The 19,659-nt window shown below is 42.9% G+C and overlaps 1 protein-coding gene across 1 annotated transcript in view; it reads right to left on the bottom strand.

Annotated features, from left to right (window-relative positions):
• Nucleotides 1–2,160: 2,160 nt before the first annotated feature.
• Nucleotides 2,161–19,659, bottom strand: part of slc8a4a (solute carrier family 8 member 4a) — a 49,770-nt gene continuing 32,271 nt past the window's right edge. The window contains exons 5-9 of the mRNA XM_014196458.2: nucleotides 6,467–6,573; nucleotides 5,786–5,907; nucleotides 5,179–5,278; nucleotides 4,663–4,935; nucleotides 2,161–4,521 (exon numbers count right to left, since the gene is read on the bottom strand). Coding sequence (XP_014051933.1) covers nucleotides 4,142–4,521; nucleotides 4,663–4,935; nucleotides 5,179–5,278; nucleotides 5,786–5,907; nucleotides 6,467–6,573 — 982 coding nt within the window. The 3' untranslated portion in view covers nucleotides 2,161–4,141. The remainder of the gene's footprint in view (nucleotides 4,522–4,662; nucleotides 4,936–5,178; nucleotides 5,279–5,785; nucleotides 5,908–6,466; nucleotides 6,574–19,659) is intronic.

Raw genomic sequence — 19,659 nt, 5'->3', positions numbered from 1 at the left:
ACCAGACAACGCAATGACAGAAAGACAATGACTCTTTGAGAGGTTGCCTAGCAACAAGAAGTACTAAAAATACATGCAGAGGTGCGCACTTTATATTGCCTGTATTTGCTACAAGTATATGAATAAATGTATTATACACACTCTGAAGTATAAGCACATAAACTTTTGTTGTTGCCTAGTGACCAGAGAAATCCTTTTGAAGCTACAGAGCAGGAAACCTCCTTCCCAGGGGCGCCCCATACCTGAGGGAACCAACAGGCTACTGATGTCTCTGTATGACAAATGTTCCTTTCCTACAGTATTTCTGGTGATGTCCCAAAACAAATCTGACTGAGGACAATATCAACAACATAAATATGAAGGATGCACTGTGACGTTGTGTTTTTCTGTGATTTCTGTGTCGTATCCAATAGACCATAATGAATAATACATGCGTTCCTGTGCTAGCTAGTAGTCTTTTGATTGTTCATATTGACTATACATTCTCTTGAAATTGAATTGTGATTTTTACCCTCCTGTGCTGTGCTTGGTGTCAAACCAACTCTTGATACTGAAAACCGTCTGGAATAACAATTGAGCTGTGACATTTGACATCTGGCTGCAGCAGGCGAAGCATCTAAATGACTGAAATGCATTGCTACTCTCATAGATAAGAGAGAGATCATTAAATAGCATTCCACTGATGAGACACCATAGTAACCAGCATCGACTGGGTAATAGGGGAAAAGACCAAGTGATAAAGAGGGGATTGGAGGGAAGAGGGAATCGTGCCAGGTGCTGCAGGGTACACAGGTGCCATGGTTTCACTCCAACAGAGTCACAGTTGCCCAAATTGAGGCGTTCTGTGGCTTAATTTGCATAACTTTGACTTTAGTCGTGGCCTCCAGGATCTTATTTGAGAAACACAGACATTCAGTCGAGGCAGATTTACTATCCCCACAGTTGATTTCAGTTACACGCTACCAGAGTTGGGGACTTGCGTCTCAGACTTGAGTTACACCTAAGGCGCAAAAATACAGATTTGTGACTTGAGTCGGACTATGACTTCAGAACTGACTCAGATTTGTGCTTGATAACTCTGAGACTGAATTAAAATGTGTTCTAATACTGTTCAGTGAATTAAATCCAAAGACCAGCTAAGGTTAACTAACTACATGTAACTAATCAACTACAGGAATTCTTGTAGATTTTTCCATGCAGGATTCCTGTAAGATTTCTGTAGGATTCCTGTAAGATTTCTGTAGGATTCCTGTAGAATGCTCACTCTACTTGAAGCTGCTGTCGCAGCACAAGGATCTACATCAAAGAAAAGTGGTTAACGTCAGAGACATCCCTCCTTGTTACAGACCTGGAAAATGTATTGTCTGTGGGGAAACGGGGACTCCACTGAGATGGTTAGAGTAAAAGGTTATCAATTCCCTGCTTGTGGTGTGTAATCCATTGGGATGCCTAACCACAACAAGCAACATGAAAACTTCCTGGAGCATATGTTCCAGGTTGATCAGAGCAGATGGAGGAGGGTGAGGAAATGAGGACGCAGAGACTATGCTTAATGATTATGTAATGTAAGAAAAGTTATTTATGGACACTCTTACGGTGAATAAAAATCGAACAGTGAGAGAGCAATGAATGGGTCAGGTGTGGCATACTCTTAGAAAAAAAGGGGCTATCTAGAACCTTAAAGGGTACTTGGGCTGTCCCCATAGGAGAACCCTTTGAAGAACCATTTTTGGTTGCAGGTAGAACCCGTTTGGGTTCCATATGTAACCTTTTTACAGAGGGTTCAACATGGAACCCAAAGGGGTTTTTTACCTGGAACCAAAAAGGGTTCTACCTGGAACCAAAAAGCTTTCTCCTATGGGGACAGCCAAAGAACCCTTTTGGAATCTTTTTTTCTAAGAGTGCAGTAACTGGGTTAATGAACCTACTCAGTCATACAGTGGTACCCAGTCAAGCACATTCTTTTACACTGCCAAATGTAGTTCAAATTTACCAAAACAATGTTTACCGATGTGAATCAATAAGAACCGTAGCGGCTTACTGATTCAAACACGCTTTCTCTCTGCAGGGGACTGCATTTTTTACGTATCCTGTAAGCTCAGCCACCAGTTATGATTGAAAAGGGATCCGAGTCCCGATTAAGGAATAAACCAAACTCAATTTTGAGAAATGATAAATAAACAACTTTTATTTCCATTGATCATACATTTAGCGTGCATATTAATCCAAATAAAAGCATCAATGATCATGTAACTATGAATACATCTAGAAATGATAAGAATGGATCGGAGGATCCTAGATTTCAAACATAAGGTCTACACACTGTCCTTATGCAAATTATAGGAAGGTTTGGCAATCATTTGTTTGTGGTCTTTTTTTCATAACAGTACAGTATTGTCATAGTTCTTCTGTTACCATTTTCAAACCTGTATATTGGAATGTATGTGCTATGTTCAGGAAATAAACGAATGCTTAGGCTTTCAAAACGTTGTTTCTACTACGATGCAGTGCTTTGACATGTAGCAGTAATATGTTCAAAGCCTGAACGTGACGGTGACTAAACATTTTTTTTTGAGAGGATTCCTTGGAACATAACTCAGAAGTGTAGACATTTCATCATTGAAATCCATACCCCCTTGGGTAAACATTTTTTGATGGTATAAAGGCATGCCTTCCATCAAACTCTGAAGACAAGAAGTACAAATACCTTGAATTATCCACAACAATGCGCTCGCACACTCATACAAAACTTTAGGAAAAAATTAGCTTCAACATGGTCCCAAATGTATATTTCAAAGCACACTTTTCAAAAAGCAGGAAAACTCTGGCAGGTCTTGTCTCACATTGATTAGTGTCCTGTAAAAAAAAAAAAGGCTATTGGAAGAAGTCCTTACAAGACTAAGAGGTTGTCCCCAGACGGAGTCTGGGTCAGGGAACCAGGCAGTGTTATTCATATGTTGCTGTGCTTAGCTTGGAATCACATCGAGACTTTCACTCATGATGATAGCCGTATTAAAATGTTACATACAATACTTCAAAATGTTTCTATCATTCAATTCTTCACTCGATACATGCAAAACAACACACTCATGATCTCACTCTCCCACATGTACACAACTAGAAGGAGTATTAGGAGTATTATCTTTTACATGATATACAATAAATAGTTTGAGATAATAAATATGAACATTAATCTTATTAACAAACACCAACAGCTTTGTTCAACTGATCTCCATTTCCTGAATAGCATCTGACATTATTTTTTGCTCTCAGTGGCTGCTAATTCTAATGCAGTACCATGCAAACTGTAGTTCTTCCACTTCACAACCCCCATCACAAGTTCGCTTTTCAAACCGTGTTCCAAGATAATATATGGCAATGTTTTATCTACAAACACTTAGATTTTTCAAACATCTTTACTATCTTGGCATCATTTTCCCCCCCAAAAAATCCACAAGACAACCACATGACGTTGTTGAAAAATAAGAGAGAGGGTTAGGATGAGGGTGGAGGAGGAAGTAGTCAATGTTCAGGGCAGAGGCTGAGAATCTTCATGGGAATGATTGTGCTTGGTGGGCATCAGGGGTTAGAGAGTTGATCAACCAGGAACCAACGTTAAGACATGGGGAGAGGGAATATCTGATCCGGCTCTGATCTCTGAGTCAGTGTGCGTCATCTCCAAGACATTCAGACTGATTAACTAGGGCCGTACTCTATCTGAATGCAGAGATGCAGGAGAGAGGCAGTGGGGCTAAAATAGCTAAGGGTTCAGGATAGGCTATAAACAAAACGGGAGCATTCTCAGAAAAGTCAAGGGTCATTTTATTTCCCTCGTTTGTGCAGACAGCCTGGTTAGATAAAGCTACGCCTCAAGGCATGAGTCCTCCCAAGATATACATCAAGTCATTAGCTGGTCCCAGTATGCTTCCAACAGAATGACTAAGGCTTCCATCCACGTCATTGTAAATGGGATAGAAGTCTTCAGAGTCAAGTAACCACTGTAGCAATAATAATAACAATAGAAATACTTCATAACACTCAGAAAAGTACACAGAAATGAGCGGGATAGACATGTAAACAATTGGAGACAAGCTTTCTCCTTCAACCTCTCTCTCTCTCTCTTTCTCTCTCTCTCTGTCTCTCAGAAGCCTGGCACGTGGCAGTAGGCCTCCAGGGAGGCCAGCATGATGTAGAGGAGCCAGAGGGAGAAGAAGAAGAGGGAGGTGAGGAGTTTCGCGGTCCGCGGGCCCCCCAGTTCACCCCCTGCCACCCCGGCCCGGCGGCGGTACATCAGCACCAGGACGCACACGAACGCCATGATGGTGAACAGGGTGACGGAGAATGCCAGCGAGCCTGGCTGCACAAGGAATTTCTTGCCCTTGGTCTTCCAGTAGACGGCCGCGATGGTCCACGCCACACCGATGCCCAGGAACACATTCACTGCATTACTGCCTGTCACATTGCCGATGGAGGCGTCAGCGTACTGGTCTTGGATGGCCGCCACTTTACTGGCAAAGGTGTCTGAGAGAACATGCAGGAAGCAGAAATAGCTGGTTAGAAAACAGTGATTCTGGCACGGTTTAAAATTGGGACAACAGAGGCAGATACAGCCCAGAGAAAGACTGATAGAGAGAGACTACACAGAGATAGACAAGCGCCCACCTGGAACGGAAGTACCCAGGGCCACAAATACGACGGCAGTGACAGAGTCCTTGAGCCCCACTGTGCAGCCAAAATGAGAGGCCAGGTCCCCGGTCACAGCCGTCAGTACACCAATCAGGGAGATGGACACAAAGAAGCAGGCCCAGCCGTTCCAGTACTCTGTGGGCGGGACAAAGGCGAACAGAACCTTCCAGAACACTGTGAGGAAGTGCATGATGTAGTCGAAACAGGACGGCAGGCGCTCCTCCCCACTCTCCTCCTCATCATCATCACCTGGGAGAGAGAACGAGAGAGGTGTTTACACCGTTTCAAAATTCATGATCCTTTTGTTGCTTCAACTTGTATCTATAAATTCTCAAACAGCAACTTGCATGTCTGTGACTTCATTACCGCTCCTAAAGTAGTGTGACTTCTCTGCCCTGAACAACACACCTCTGACTCTCCGTTAATGCAAGAGCATGCAGCTTTAATGAGTCTGCCCCAGAGATGGTATGTGAAGGAGAGAGAGGCACTCACCTGCACTGACAGTGACAGCATTGACAAACTGCTCTCTCCAGCTACTGCTGCCCACCACCAGAGCAAGGTTAGTCTTCTTGATCAGCTTATCCACTGTGTTCTACACACACACACACACATGAACAAACACACAAACACACACACACAAACAAACACACAAACACACACACACATGAACAAACACACAAACACACACACGAACAAACACAAACACACACGAACAAACACACACACACACGAACACACGAACAAACAAAAAAGCAAGAAAATAACGACAATCCGATTTCAGCTATCGTAAAATAGAGTTATCAATTCATAGAATGGACAGAGAACTGTTGTATGGGGTGGATGAGGTCAGGGTTGGTCTGATGTTTATGCGGTGTGCAATGTCATCTTGCCCTGTTTGTTTACTACATTTGTTTGTTTAGTAATCTTTAACAGAGGGCAAAGACGCATCTGTTGGTTTCAGTGCAGATGATCTGACTGGTCTTTCTTTAATAAATATCATGCTGCAGAGACGGGATTAGACTGGGGGGGGCAGATGAGGACAGAAGGGAACAGAATAGAAAGGACTGCGCGTATGTGGGGGTTTGTTTTTGTGGGTTACCTTGAACTCGTAGGACTCCTCAATCACCACCTCCAGCTTGGTGTGTTCTCCTAGGCTGGGACAGCCCATCTTGGACACCTCCTCCTCATCAGTTCCTGCTGGCTTGTTGTCATTGGAGTCTCCTGTGAAGCAGAGGAACAATTCAATATCAACCTATCCTTACCTACTGCTATATAGCATGTATCGGTATACAAAAATGCTATGTAATTGACTTATCAAATGAATGCTCTGAGAATAAACAGTATACCAATGCATCGATACACAGAGTTCTGTGAGGGGGGGGGGAGTAAAAATGTTTTTCTCGTGGGTATCACGTTGCAGGACAACGGCACTGAGAATATTAAATCAGTGTGTGTATATATGTCTTTTTGTGTGTTACTGAGGCTTTCATCTGTATAGAAAACGTTAAATATAATGTTTGAAAGTAAGAAAGCAACATAACTATATTTGGAATAAAATCAATTACTGGTTAAGGATGTCATGTGTTGTGATTCTATGTGCCACAACCTTATTACTTACAACATGGAACTGCCGAGGTCAAATAAAACCTACAGCCCTTCCACAACTACCATTCTATCCTTATATACAGCCGTTGTGTTTTTCCAATGACTGATCGTGTGAAACAGAACATTTGTGACTGACAGAGATAACGTGGGGCTGCTCCTTTTGCTCTGCACTGACCGTGTTTCCGTCCAATCTCCAGCAGCACAGGTTCCCCCAGCTTGATGATGAAGGTCTTGTTCTTCTCATACTCCTCATCATCAATGACCTTCACCTCCAACAGCTTCCTGCAGACGGGGGACAGACAGAGAAAAGCATGTTGGGTAAGAACCAGTTAGCTCTTTCGAAGGAGAGAAAGATGGGGACAGAGAAGGGGGAAGGGGCAGAGGTGAGGAAGGGCAGAGAAATAGATAAGGGGTGGTGAATAGCAGAGTGGAGCGATGAGAGAAAACAGCTTGCCATCCTGTTTTTTTCCTTCCTTTGACTGGAGGAGAAAGTGAGAGTGATAGAAAGAGGAGAGCAGGGTGGGCTGCACAGATGTCCAGGATGCTAGTAATTAGGGTTCATTAATAATGAAGAAAGCCACTAAGGCAGACAGGGACAGAGACACTGCTGGGAACAAACAATTAAGCAGTTAAGCCATTCACATTATGGCCACGATGCACAAACACACACACACACCACCCCTAATTTTCCTCCAACCTTACCACTAGCTACCTTTTAAATTCATGTGTCTGAGCCTTATCACGTAAATGTAATTCACTATCGTCCTTTCTATCTCGCCCTCTAACCCAGACTCGTTGCTTAAGCCCTCACAGAGGTCACTTTAACTACATTTAATAAGAAATCGTCTGTATTGGTTGGCACGGTATTTATCTCATGACTTCCCCCCACCCCTCACTGCTCTCTCTCTCTATCTCTCTGTTTCCTTGATTAGATTCCAGTGACCCAAAAAGCCTGTCGGTGTGGTGACTCATATCAGTGTAAATGTGTCTAATGCAGCCTTGTCGCTCACTGGACTATTCCCATGGGTGGCTGAGCTCTGAGCTCCACTCCCTCCGCATGCCAGCCAAACACTTCAGAGCCAAGCTGATAGTGGTGGATAGCTATCAGAGAGGCCTATCAGCCCATGTTAAGACTGCAGGGCTGGCTCCAGCAGATGGGCCAAGCCACACAGCGTAGAGATAAGAATAGACCTGGATCCATTGTGATCCTATGCCCAGCAGAACTCTGGTACACACAGATGAGAGCAGGTGACAACTCTCCCTGTCGACACACTCCACACACAGACTGACGGGCCATCCCAGAAACCAGGCAGAGGTGCACACAGCCTGATGGAGACGGATGATGAGAACAGGAGGAATGAGAGCGAGCAGGAAAGCTGCATTTGTGCAGTTAACGTATTAAGCAGGAGGCCCTGGTCCGACACTATGGCCTTCAGGTATTGAATGGCACTGTTATTCACTGGAGCAAAAACTCTAACAGACACGTGCGCAAAGACACACACACTGTAAATAGGTAAATAAACAGGTAAATATAAATATATATAGGTAATTAACCACTCCACACACGTGCAAATTGACTTACTCCCCTGAGTACATCGCAACAGAACGCTCGCATTGAGCAGAGCAGTGAACCAAATAGCGAGCACGAGATTTTGCATAGTGTCTAACGAACCTACTGATATTTGACATGTTTTGAATGTTGATAGATACAAAATGTTATTATGGAGTGTGAAATAAATGTTTTTGGTGAATTCTAATGTGCACGCAGATAGTAGCCTAGGGTAGACTGTGTGAAAAAGTACAGCTACAGATTGAATTCCGTTTTTTTTTTTCTTTCATCAGAGCCACTGTTTGTTTTTATAAAACTTAAATTACATTTGTGGTGATTTAGAGTTTGGCCTCTTTCCGGGTACGCCTGCGATAAATCAACCAATTAGAGAACAAACTCTCCCGTTGCATTTGATTGCAGCCATCACGACTGAAGTAGTTACAAGATCATGTTCTGAATAAATACAATTGCACCACTCAGAATATTAAATGGCAATTCCACGGTAACGGAATTACGCTTTGACTCAGCGTCTTCATGTTAAAATGTATGCCAAACAAAAATCCACTGACTTAAATGTTTAACAAAACATACAAATCTATGCACAAGGCATACTTTTAACAACTTCCACTGAAAAAATGTACAAAAATGAATTTAACTGTGCAGATACAAACTTTGGTAACGTAATAATGGTAAAATCTCCCTCAGGTTTTTAATGCAAAATCACGTAAAAGCTGGGGTGTCAGCTATGACATGGCACCTTGAGTTTGAATTACATCATGGGTCCCTGATCTGTACTACACAGAAATGCATAACTATGGGTATGAATGTCATTCTCCTCATGTTTCACAAGTTTGGACATCACAGCACAGCACAGCACAGTAGAGAACAGTAAAGTAGAGTATACTCTACTCTATTGTACTATACTCTACCTTTCTGTACTATACTCTATTGTACTGTATTGTATTGTACTGTGCTATCCAAATGTGAAACATACGTCTATGATAGGTTCAGATTTGGTCCAGTCCGGCCCTTCAGTGGGCCTTAACAACAAGGCCAGGGTGGACTGAGCAAATTTCAACTACTTTTCAACGTCCATGGACGTCCCGTGTTGGTCGGTGCTCAGTGGGTGAGGATGCTGGTTAAATTAAATGGGTAGGTGTCAGTAGGAGCTGGGAGAGGTGACATTAACTGGAAGGAGAGAGAAGAGAGAGAGGGGTTGTCCAGACTCAGACTGTTTTAACACTTGGTTTGACCTCCAGAAAACAGAAAGAGAAAGAAAACAGCTATGAGCTGAACATAACAGTATGTCAGTGGAAGAGAGGACAGTAACAGGAGACACTATGAGTTGAACATAACAGTATGACAGTGGAAGAGAGGACAGTAACAGGAGACACTATGAGCTGAACATAACAGTATGTCAGTGGAAGGGAGGACAGTAACAGGAGACACTGAGCTGAACATAACAGTATGTCAGTGGAAGAGAGGACAGTAACAGGAGACACTATGAGTTGAACATAACAGTATGACAGTGGAAGAGAGGACAGTAACAGGAGACACTATGAGCTGAACATAACAGTATGTCAGTGGAAGGGAGGACAGTAACAGGAGACACTGAGCTGAACATAACAGTATGTCAGTGGAAGAGAGGACAGTAACAGGAGACACTATGAGCTGAACATAACAGTATGACAGTGGAAGAGAGGACAGTAACAGGAGACACTATGAGCTGAACATAACAGTATGTCAGTGGAAGAGAGGACAGTAGCAGGAGACACTATGAGCTGAACATAACAGTATGACAGTGGAAGAGAGGACAGTAGCAGGAGACACTATGAGCTGAACATAACAGTATGTCAGTGGAAGAGAGGACAGTAACAGGAGACACTATGAGCTGAACATAACAGTATGTCAGTGGAAGAGAGGACAGTAACAGGAGACACTATGAGCTGAACATAACAGTATGACAGTGGAAGAGAGGACAGTAACAGGAGACACTATGAGCTGAACATAACAGTATGTCAGTGGAAGAGAGGACAGTAGCAGGAGACACTATGAGCTGAACATAACAGTATGTCAGTGGAAGAGAGGACAGTAACAGGAGACACTATGAGCTGAACATAACAGTATGTCAGTGGAAGGGAGGACAGTAACAGGAGACACTGAGCTGAACATAACAGTATGTCAGTGGAAGAGAGGACAGTAACAGGAGACACTATGAGCTGAACATAACAGTATGTCAGTGGAAGAGAGGACAGTAACAGGAGACACTATGAGCTGAACATAACAGTATGTCAGTGGAAGAGAGGACAGTAACAGGAGACACTATGAGCTGAACATAACAGTATGACAGTGGAAGAGAGGACAGTAACAGGAGACACTATGAGCTGAACATAACAGTATGACAGTGGAAGAGAGGACAGTAACAGGAGACACTATGAGCTGAACATAACAGTATGACAGTAGAAGAGAGGACAGTAACAGGAGACACTATGAGCTGAACATAACAGTATGTCAGTGGAAGAGAGGACAGTAACAGGAGACACTATGAGCTGAACATAACAGTATGTCAGTGGAAGAGAGGACAGTAACAGGAGACACTGAGCTGAACATAACAGTATGTCAGTGGAAGAGAGGACAGTAACAGGAGACACTATGAGCTGAACATAACAGTATGTCAGTGGAAGAGAGGACAGTAACAGGAGACACTATGAGCTGAACATAACAGTATGTCAGTGGAAGAGAGGACAGTAGCAGGAGACACAATGAGCTGAACATAACAGTATGTCAGTGGAAGAGAGGACAGTAGCAGGAGACACTATGAGCTGAACATAACAGTATGTCAGTGGAAGAGAGGACAGTAACAGGAGACACTGAGCTGAACATAACAGTATGACAGTGGAAGAGAGGACAGTAACAGGAGACACTATGAGCTGAACATAACAGTGTGTCAGTGGAAGGGAGGACAGTAACAGGAGACACTGAGCTGAACATAACAGTATGTCAGTGGAAGAGAGGACAGTAACAGGAGACACTATGAGCTGAACATAACAGTATGTCAGTGGAAGAGAGGACAGTAACAGGAGACACTATGAGCTGAACATAACAGTATGTCAGTGGAAGAGAGGACAGTAACAGGAGACACTATGAGCTGAACATAACAGTATGTCAGTGGAAGGGAGGACAGTAGCAGGAGACACTATGAGCTGAACATAACAGTATGTCAGTGGAAGAGAGGACAGTAACAGGAGACACTATGAGCTGAACATAACAGTATGTCAGTGGAAGAGAAGACAGTAGCAGGAGACACTATGAGCTGAACATAACAGTATGTCAGTGGAAGAGAGGACAGTAACAGGAGACACTATGAGCTGAACATAACAGTATGTCAGTGGAAGGGAGGACAGTAACAGGAGACACAATGAGCTGAACATAACAGTATGTCAGTGGAAGAGAGGACAGTAGCAGGAGACACTATGAGCTGAACATAACAGTATGTCAGTGGAAGAGAGGACAGCAGCAGGAGACACTATGAGCTGAACATAACAGTATGTCAGTGGAAGAGAGGACAGTAACAGGAGACACAATGAGCTGAACATAACAGTATGTCAGTGGAAGAGAGGACAGTAGCAGGAGACACTATGAGCTGAACATAACAGTATGTCAGTGGAAGAGAGGACAGTAGCAGGAGACACTATGAGCTGAACATAACAGTATGTCAGTGGAAGAGAGGACAGTAACAGGAGACACTGAGCTGAACATAACAGTATGTCAGTGGAAGAGAGGACAGTAACAGGAGACACAATGAGCTGAACATAACAGTATGTCAGTGGAAGAGAGGACAGTAACAGGAGACACAATGAGCTGAACATAACAGTATGTCAGTGGAAGAGAGGACAGTAACAGGAGACACTGAGCTGAACATAACAGTATGTCAGTGGAAGAGAGGACAGTAACAGGAGACACAATGAGCTGAACATAACAGTATGTCAGTGGAAGGGAGGACAGTAACAGGAGACACTATGAGCTGAACATAACAGTATGTCAGTGGAAGGGAGGACAGTAACAGGAGACACTGAGCTGAACATAACAGTATGTCAGTGGAAGAGAGGACAGTAACAGGAGACACTGAGCTGAACATAACAGTATGTCAGTGGAAGAGAGGACAGTAACAGGAGACACTATGAGCTGAACATAACAGTATGTCAGTGGAAGAGAGGACAGTAACAGGAGACACTATGAGCTGAACATAACAGTATGTCAGTGGAAGAGAGGACAGTAACAGGAGACACTATGAGCTGAACATAACAGTATGTCAGTGGAAGAGAGGACAGTAACAGGAGACACTATGAGCTGAACATAACAGTATGTCAGTGGAAGAGAGGACAGTAGCAGGAGACACTATGAGCTGAACATAACAGTATGTCAGTGGAAGAGAGGACAGTAGCAGGAGACACTATGAGCTGAACATAACAGTATGTCAGTGGAAGAGAGGACAGTAGCAGGAGACACTATGAGCTGAACATAACAGTATGTCAGTGGAAGGGAGGACAGTAGCAGGAGACACTATGAGCTGAACATAACAGTATGTCAGTGGAAGAGAGGACAGTAGCAGGAGACACTATGAGCTGAACATAACAGTATGTCAGTGGAAGAGAGGACAGTAGCAGGAGACACAATGAGCTGAACATAACAGTATGACAGTGGAAGAGAGGACAGTAGCAGGAGACACAATGAGCTGAACATAACAGTATGTCAGTGGAAGAGAGGACAGTAGCAGGAGACACTATGAGCTGAACATAACAGTATGTCAGTGGAAGAGAGGACAGTAGCAGGAGACACTATGAGCTGAACATAACAGTATGTCAGTGGAAGAGAGGACAGTAGCAGGAGACACAATGAGCTGAACATAACAGTATGACAGTAGAAGAGAGGACAGTAACAGGAGACACTGAGCTGAACATAACAGTATGTCAGTGGAAGAGAGGACAGTAGCAGGAGACACTATGAGCTGAACATAACAGTATGTCAGTGGAAGAGAGGACAGTAGCAGGAGACACTATGAGCTGAACATAACAGTATGTCAGTGGAAGAGAGGACAGTAGCAGGAGACACTATGAGCTGAACATAACAGTATGTCAGTGGAAGAGAGGACAGTAGCAGGAGACACTATGAGCTGAACATAACAGTATGACAGTGGAAGAGAGGACAGTAGCAGGAGACACTATGAGCTGAACATAACAGTATGTCAGTGGAAGAGAGGACAGTAACAGGAGACACTATGAGCTGAACATAACAGTATGACAGTGGAAGAGAGGACAGTAGCAGGAGACACTATGAGCTGAACATAACAGTATGACAGTGGAAGAGAGGACAGTAGCAGGAGACACAATGAGCTGAACATAACAGTATGTCAGTGGAAGAGAGGACAGTAACAGGAGACACTATGAGCTGAACATAACAGTATGTCAGTGGAAGAGAGGACAGTAGCAGGAGACACAATGAGCTGAACATAATAGTATGTCAGTGGAAGAGAGGACAGTAACAGGAGACACTATGAGCTGAACATAACAGTATGTCAGTGGAAGGGAGGACAGTAACAGGAGACACTATGAGCTGAACATAACAGTATGACAGTGGAAGAGAGGACAGTAACAGGAGACACTATGAGCTGAACATAACAGTATGTCAGTAGAAGAGAGGACAGTAGCAGGAGACACTATGAGCTGAACATAACAGTATGACAGTGGAAGAGAGGACAGTAGCAGGAGACACTATGAGCTGAACATAACAGTATGTCAGTAGAAGAGAGGACAGTAGCAGGAGACACTATGAGCTGAACATAACAGTATGTCAGTAGAAGAGAGGACAGTAGCAGGAGACACTATGAGCTGAACATAACAGTATGTCAAACTGTGGTTTGTCACTATCATGATTTCCCATTGTAGCCAATTCAGTTGCAGTAATTCCGTTACAGATGTTTTGAATAATACCATTACCAAATAGGTAACGGAAGTATGAGTTTTAATCACGTAAGACTTCATAAACAAAATTGATATCAGTAAAATCACTATACCATTATGTCTTACTTCTGTGAACTGTCATTATCCTCCTCCTCATGAGTGAAAGAAATTATACTTTTTTTTTTAAAGATATGTGGATTTTTGGTAACGGAATTACAAGGCACACGCAGGGGCGAAAATCTGATATCAACTTTGGGGGGGACAATTACATGACATTTTCTCAAGAGCAATTCCTGAGGGGGACACCAAAAGTAGTGCTGTAACACATAGCCTACATTGTAATATGGTAAATGTATATTGAGGAACCAAAGAAATAAGGTGTTTGCCGTACTCCTAACTACCGGTACCCAAAACTACACAACTACTCACAACAGCAATACCATTGCCTTTAACAAATCTTAGTTCAGTCACCAGTTTAAGTTGAGAGTGGGGGTATCCATGGCATTTTCCAATTATGTTCCTATTTTACAAGTAAAAAAATGGAGAACCTTTCATAATGTTGCCAAACAAAGACTCAACAAACTTACCTGAGACTCCCCGTCTCTGCCAGTCTGTCCCTGCATATCTGTCCCCAACTCTGCTGTCTGTGTGCCATCTGTTGCCTAATCTGCCTAATGACATCATTGTGAAACATTTCCATTAGAATTTCATTTATTTCTTATTAACATTTTATCAACTAGTCTTTGAGATATTAGGCTACTAGGGTTCTTACTTTGCGTTTTGGTGTACTGAAAAATACTCTGATGTCCGTCTTTTATTTTTCTGCCATTTTTCTACCTGGCTGGCTGGCTACACACACACACAGTGTGTAGGCTATTTACAGTAGGAGATGGGCTTCTATCATCTTATCTTTTATCATTCTATTTGGGCTTCGATCTAAAAGGTAGCTAGCAAATGTGAAACGGATTAAAATGACAAGAGTTGACAGCTGTATGAGTTCACCATTTACACAACATATGCTGCAACCTTTTGTAATTTTAATAGTTTGTTTCATATTGGCTGGCTTCCAACAATAGCTGAATTTGCAAAGCTAGCGAGCACCAATTCAGTTTCAGTGGTGTTTGCTATAATCTTTGCTACCCGGGTTAAATAAAATAAATAAATAAAAGTTCCCTTGCGACAATTTAGCTTTTGCAACGAGACCATTAAATATATTTAAGACAATGGTAGAAGAGAGTGTAGTTCTGTTCAGTTTGGACTTCAGTTTATCGCTAACCTTATCACAGGGACTTTGAAGCACTAACTTACAGTAGATACACCCCTCTGTTACCTTGCCAGTGGATCAAACCATTGTGAGGAAAAGGGTGGGGGGGGTCGCAATCTTTTGAAACTTCAAAACGCGCTATTAAGTGTCTATAATCAGCACAATTGCTTTCATTGCGTATTATTAATATTATTTAAATTACATAGTTATGTTTCAGTGATATATTGGGGGGGGACAAATCATATTTTTCCCAGGATGGGGGGGTCGTGTGTCCCCCGTCCCCCCTGCGATTTCCGCCCCTGGGCACACGGCAATATTTCTTATAGTTACAGAAGGTAAACAATTTCTCCAAAACTAAATATAAAAGTGTTGATGTATTTTTTATCCCTTTTAAGACTTTTTCTGGTAGATGTTTTCTAAGACCCCTTTTCAATCTGTTTATCCAGAAATCAAAGCCTTTAATTATTCCTCATTTTTAAGATGGAAAATATAGACCCTTAGCTTTCATCTGACACCCAATTTGATATGCTCCTACTTACTTCACGTTATCTATAGAAATGCCCCAAAACACCAGAGCAAGGATTGGGTGGGATCACAACATTTGTTGAATAGACATTTCCAAATGTTCAATACATTATAGTTGAGTGTGTGAGTGGGGGGGCCTAAATAATTTGTGGTTCTCCAGCTTCGCGGGGGTTGCAGGTGGCCTCCAGTACGCCAGTCAATGGGAGGGGAATTCCCCGAAAATGATTTATAGACTGACCAGTATGCCTTTCTCTCTGGTGGGAGAACATGGAGAGATACAATATCAGGCAAACATAAATGTGTTAAGTAAAATTGCCTGCTGTGCCAAAGGTGAGCCTGTACAAGCACCGTCAAATTATGGTGTTTCATGCGCTACTGTGAGTGAAGTGTATGAAACACAAATAAATGGGGTTGGCATGGCAACAGGTAGCAATAATGTATGTTCTGTTAAAAAGTCATGGCCTTTGGTAAGCTAGCTCTAGTCTGAGCGTGGAAGAGGTAGAGGCTCTTCATGTTTCTGTTGTAACCCATCTCATATCTATTAATGGTATTGAAATTATATGAGTGCTTTGAAAGACACCAAAGACTGATGACAAACAACAAGCATTTTGGTGTGAGACCGATCAAAACTGACCTTGTTTTTTCCACCTTCACATTTATGTTGGATGAATCCTTGTCTCATTGTGTCTGTGGATTTGTGTCCCTGAGGGGTTGCTAGTGACAAGCTGCAGTATGGGTTCACCTGCAGCTCTGGTTCATCGTTCTAACACGGCATCTATGTTCCTGACTCAATGTGCTTCTGGATGAATGATGAAAAGGAGCTGGCGAATCCCTGAGGACTGACGATTAGAGAGAATGAAAGAATAGCTGGCCCTCTTTATGTCTACTGTCTTGTTCCCCCTCTTCTTCTTTACCTCGTTCTTCTGCAATACCCTGCATGTCTATTAACAATTCTTCTTTGTTCACCACTCATCAACTATTGATTCCAGCTGCTTCCCTCTTCCCAGATTAGAGCCTTTTTTCTGGCTCATGCTGCTTGCGCTTGTTGTTGTTGCACAACCACTGGATGGTTTCTCTAAAGAAGCCCAACTGACTTGTGATGCGTCTCTGTGAAATATTCCTCTTTGTTATTTTTCTTCTATTGCATTAAAGTAGAGTTAGTGACGCCTCACATCTGGGTTTATACGGTAGTAATGCGGCTTGAGACAGTGGTGAGGTCATTCTACTGCTCTGTGGGCCTGAGGCTAATGCATTGTAGGGGCAGGGCTGAAAAACGTTATACCTCTCCCAGGAGGAGGCTGCTCTGGCACTGGGAGGGAGACTCTGGAGAAAGTGTATATTAGGCAATATATAACTTTTTTTTTTATCTCTGTACTTCTCCATTACTAAAATTAATTTAGTATTCTTGCATGGCCCAGTACGAACGGCGCTTGTTCCCAATAGGCCGGCAATTTTGTCTGTGTCAGCCATTCTCAATGGCCAATGTAACGTGTGTGCTGGGAGTCGGGAAGCAAGTTCAGGGAGTGCATATTTTAATAAAGAAATGAACAAAACAAGAAAAACGAACAACGCACAGACAGGAAACTGAAACAGAAACAATGACACCTAGGGAAGGAACCAAAGGGAGTGACATACAGTTGAAGTCGGAAGTTGACATACACCTTAACCAAATACATTTAAACTCAGTTTTTCACAATTCCTGACACTTAATCAAAGTAAAAATTCCCTGTCTTAGGTCAGTTAGAATCACCACTTTATTTTAAGAATGTGAAATGTCAGAATAATAGCAGAGAGAATGATTTATTTCAGCTTTTATTTCTTTCATCACATTCCCAGTGGGTCAGAAGTTTACATACACTCAATTAGTATTTAGTAGCATTGCCTTTAAATTGTTTAACTTGGGTCAAACTTTTCAGGTAGCCTCCACAAGCTTCCCACAATAGGTTTGGTGAATTTTGGCCCATTCCTCCTGACAGAGCTAGTGTAACTGAGTCAGGTTTGTAGGCCTCCTTGCTCGCTCATGCTTTTTCAGTTCTGACCACACATTTTCTATAGGATTGAGGTCAGGGCTTTGTGATGGCCACTCCAATACCTTGACTTTGTTGTCCTTAAGCCATTTTGCCACAACTTTGGAAGTATGCTTGGGGTCATTGTCCATTTGGAAGACCCATTTGCGACCGAGCTTTAACTTCCTGACTGATGTCTTGAGATGTTGCTTCAATATATCCACATAATGTTCCTCCTCATGATGCCATCTATTTTGTGAAGTGCACCAGTCCCTCCTGCAGCAAAGCACCCCCACAACATGATGCTGCCACCCCTGTGCTTCACGGTTGGGACGGTGTTCTTCGGCTTGCAAGCCTCCCCCTATTTCCTCCAAACATAACGATGGTCATTATGGCCAAACAGTTCTATTTTTTGTTTCATCAGACCAGAGGACATTTCTCCAAAAAGTACGATCTTTTGGAGCAGTGGCTTCTTCCTTGCTGAGCGGCCTTTCAGGTTATGTCGATATAGGACTCGTTTTACTGTGGATATAGACACTTTTGTACCGGTTTCCTCCAGCATCTTCACAAGGTCCTTGGCTGTTGTTCTGGGATTGATTTGCACTTTTCGCACCATAGCATGTTCATCTCTACGAGACAGAACGCGTCTCCTTCCTGAGCGGTATGACGGCTGTGTGGTCCCATGGTGTTTATACTTGCGTACTATTGTTTGTACAGATGAACGTAGTACCTTCAGGCATTTGGAAATTGCGCCCAAGGATGAAGCCGACTTGTGGAGGTCTACAACTTTTTTTCTGAGGTCTTGGCTGATTTCTTTTGATTTTCCCATGATGTCAAGCAAAGAGGCACTGAGTTTGAAAGTAGGCTTCAAATACATCCACAGGTACACCTCCAATTGACTCAGATGATGTCAATTAGCCTATCAGAAGCTTCTAAAGCCATGACATCATTTTCTGGAATTTTCCAAGCTGTTTAAAGGCACAGTCAACTTAGTGTATGTAAACTTCTGACCCACTGGAATTGTGATACAGTGAATTATAAGTGAAATAATCTGTCTGTAAACAATTGATGGAAAAATTACTTGTGTTATGCACAAAGTAGATGTCCTAACCAACTTGCCAAAACTATAGTTTGGTAAGAAGACATTTGTGGAGTGGTTGAAAATCGATTTAATGACTCCAACCTAAGTGTATGTAAACTTCTGACTTCTACTGTCTATAGGGCAGGTAATCAAGGAGGTGATGGAGTCCAGGTGAATCTGATGACGCGCAGGTGTGCGTAATGATGGTGACAGGTGTGCGCCATAACGAGCAGCCTGGTGACCTAGAGGCCGGAGAGGGAGCATACGTGACAGTACACCCTCGCAGACCAAAATGACGATTCCAGGGATCAGGAGCAGACCGGTCACCTCTGCTGAGGCGTGGGAAACCTGTCAGTCTGGCTGAGACGCGGGAACATGGCGACCTAGAGCGCCGGAGAGAGAGCATACGTGACGGTACTCCCTCCCCGGCGCGTTCGGCTCCAGCCGCAGGACGTCAACCAAAGGGACGATCCTGGATCTGTTCATCTGTTGAGTTAGAGTAAGCTCAGTGAAAGTGATGTTGAGTTAGAGTAAGCTCAGTGAAAGTGATGTTGAGTTAGAGTAAGCTCAGTGAAAGTGATGTTGAGTTAGAGTAAGCTCAGTGAAAGTGATGTTGAGATAGAGTAAGCTCAGTGAAAGTGATGTTGAGATAGAGTAAGCTCAGTGAAAGTGATTTTGAGTTAAAGTAAGCTCAATGAAAGTGATGTTGAGTTAAAGTAAGCTCAATGAAAGTGATGTTGAGTTAGAGTAAGCCCAGTGAAAGTGATGTTGAGTTAAAGTAAGCTCAATGAAAGTGATGTTGAGTTAGAGTAAGCTCAGTGAAAGTGATGTTGAGTTAGAGTAAGCTCAGTGAAAGTGATGTTGAGTTAGAGTAAGCTCAGTGAAAGTGATGTTGAGATAGAGTAAGCTCAGTGAAAGTGATGTTGAGATTGAGTAAGCTCAGTGAAAGTGATGTTGAGATAGAGTAAGCTTAGTGAAAGTGA

This window comes from Salmo salar, chromosome ssa04 (genome assembly GCF_905237065.1).
Source record: "Salmo salar chromosome ssa04, Ssal_v3.1, whole genome shotgun sequence".
NCBI classification, from domain to species: Eukaryota; Metazoa; Chordata; class Actinopteri; order Salmoniformes; family Salmonidae; genus Salmo; species Salmo salar.
This window is presented reverse-complemented; position numbering and strand designations above follow the sequence as displayed.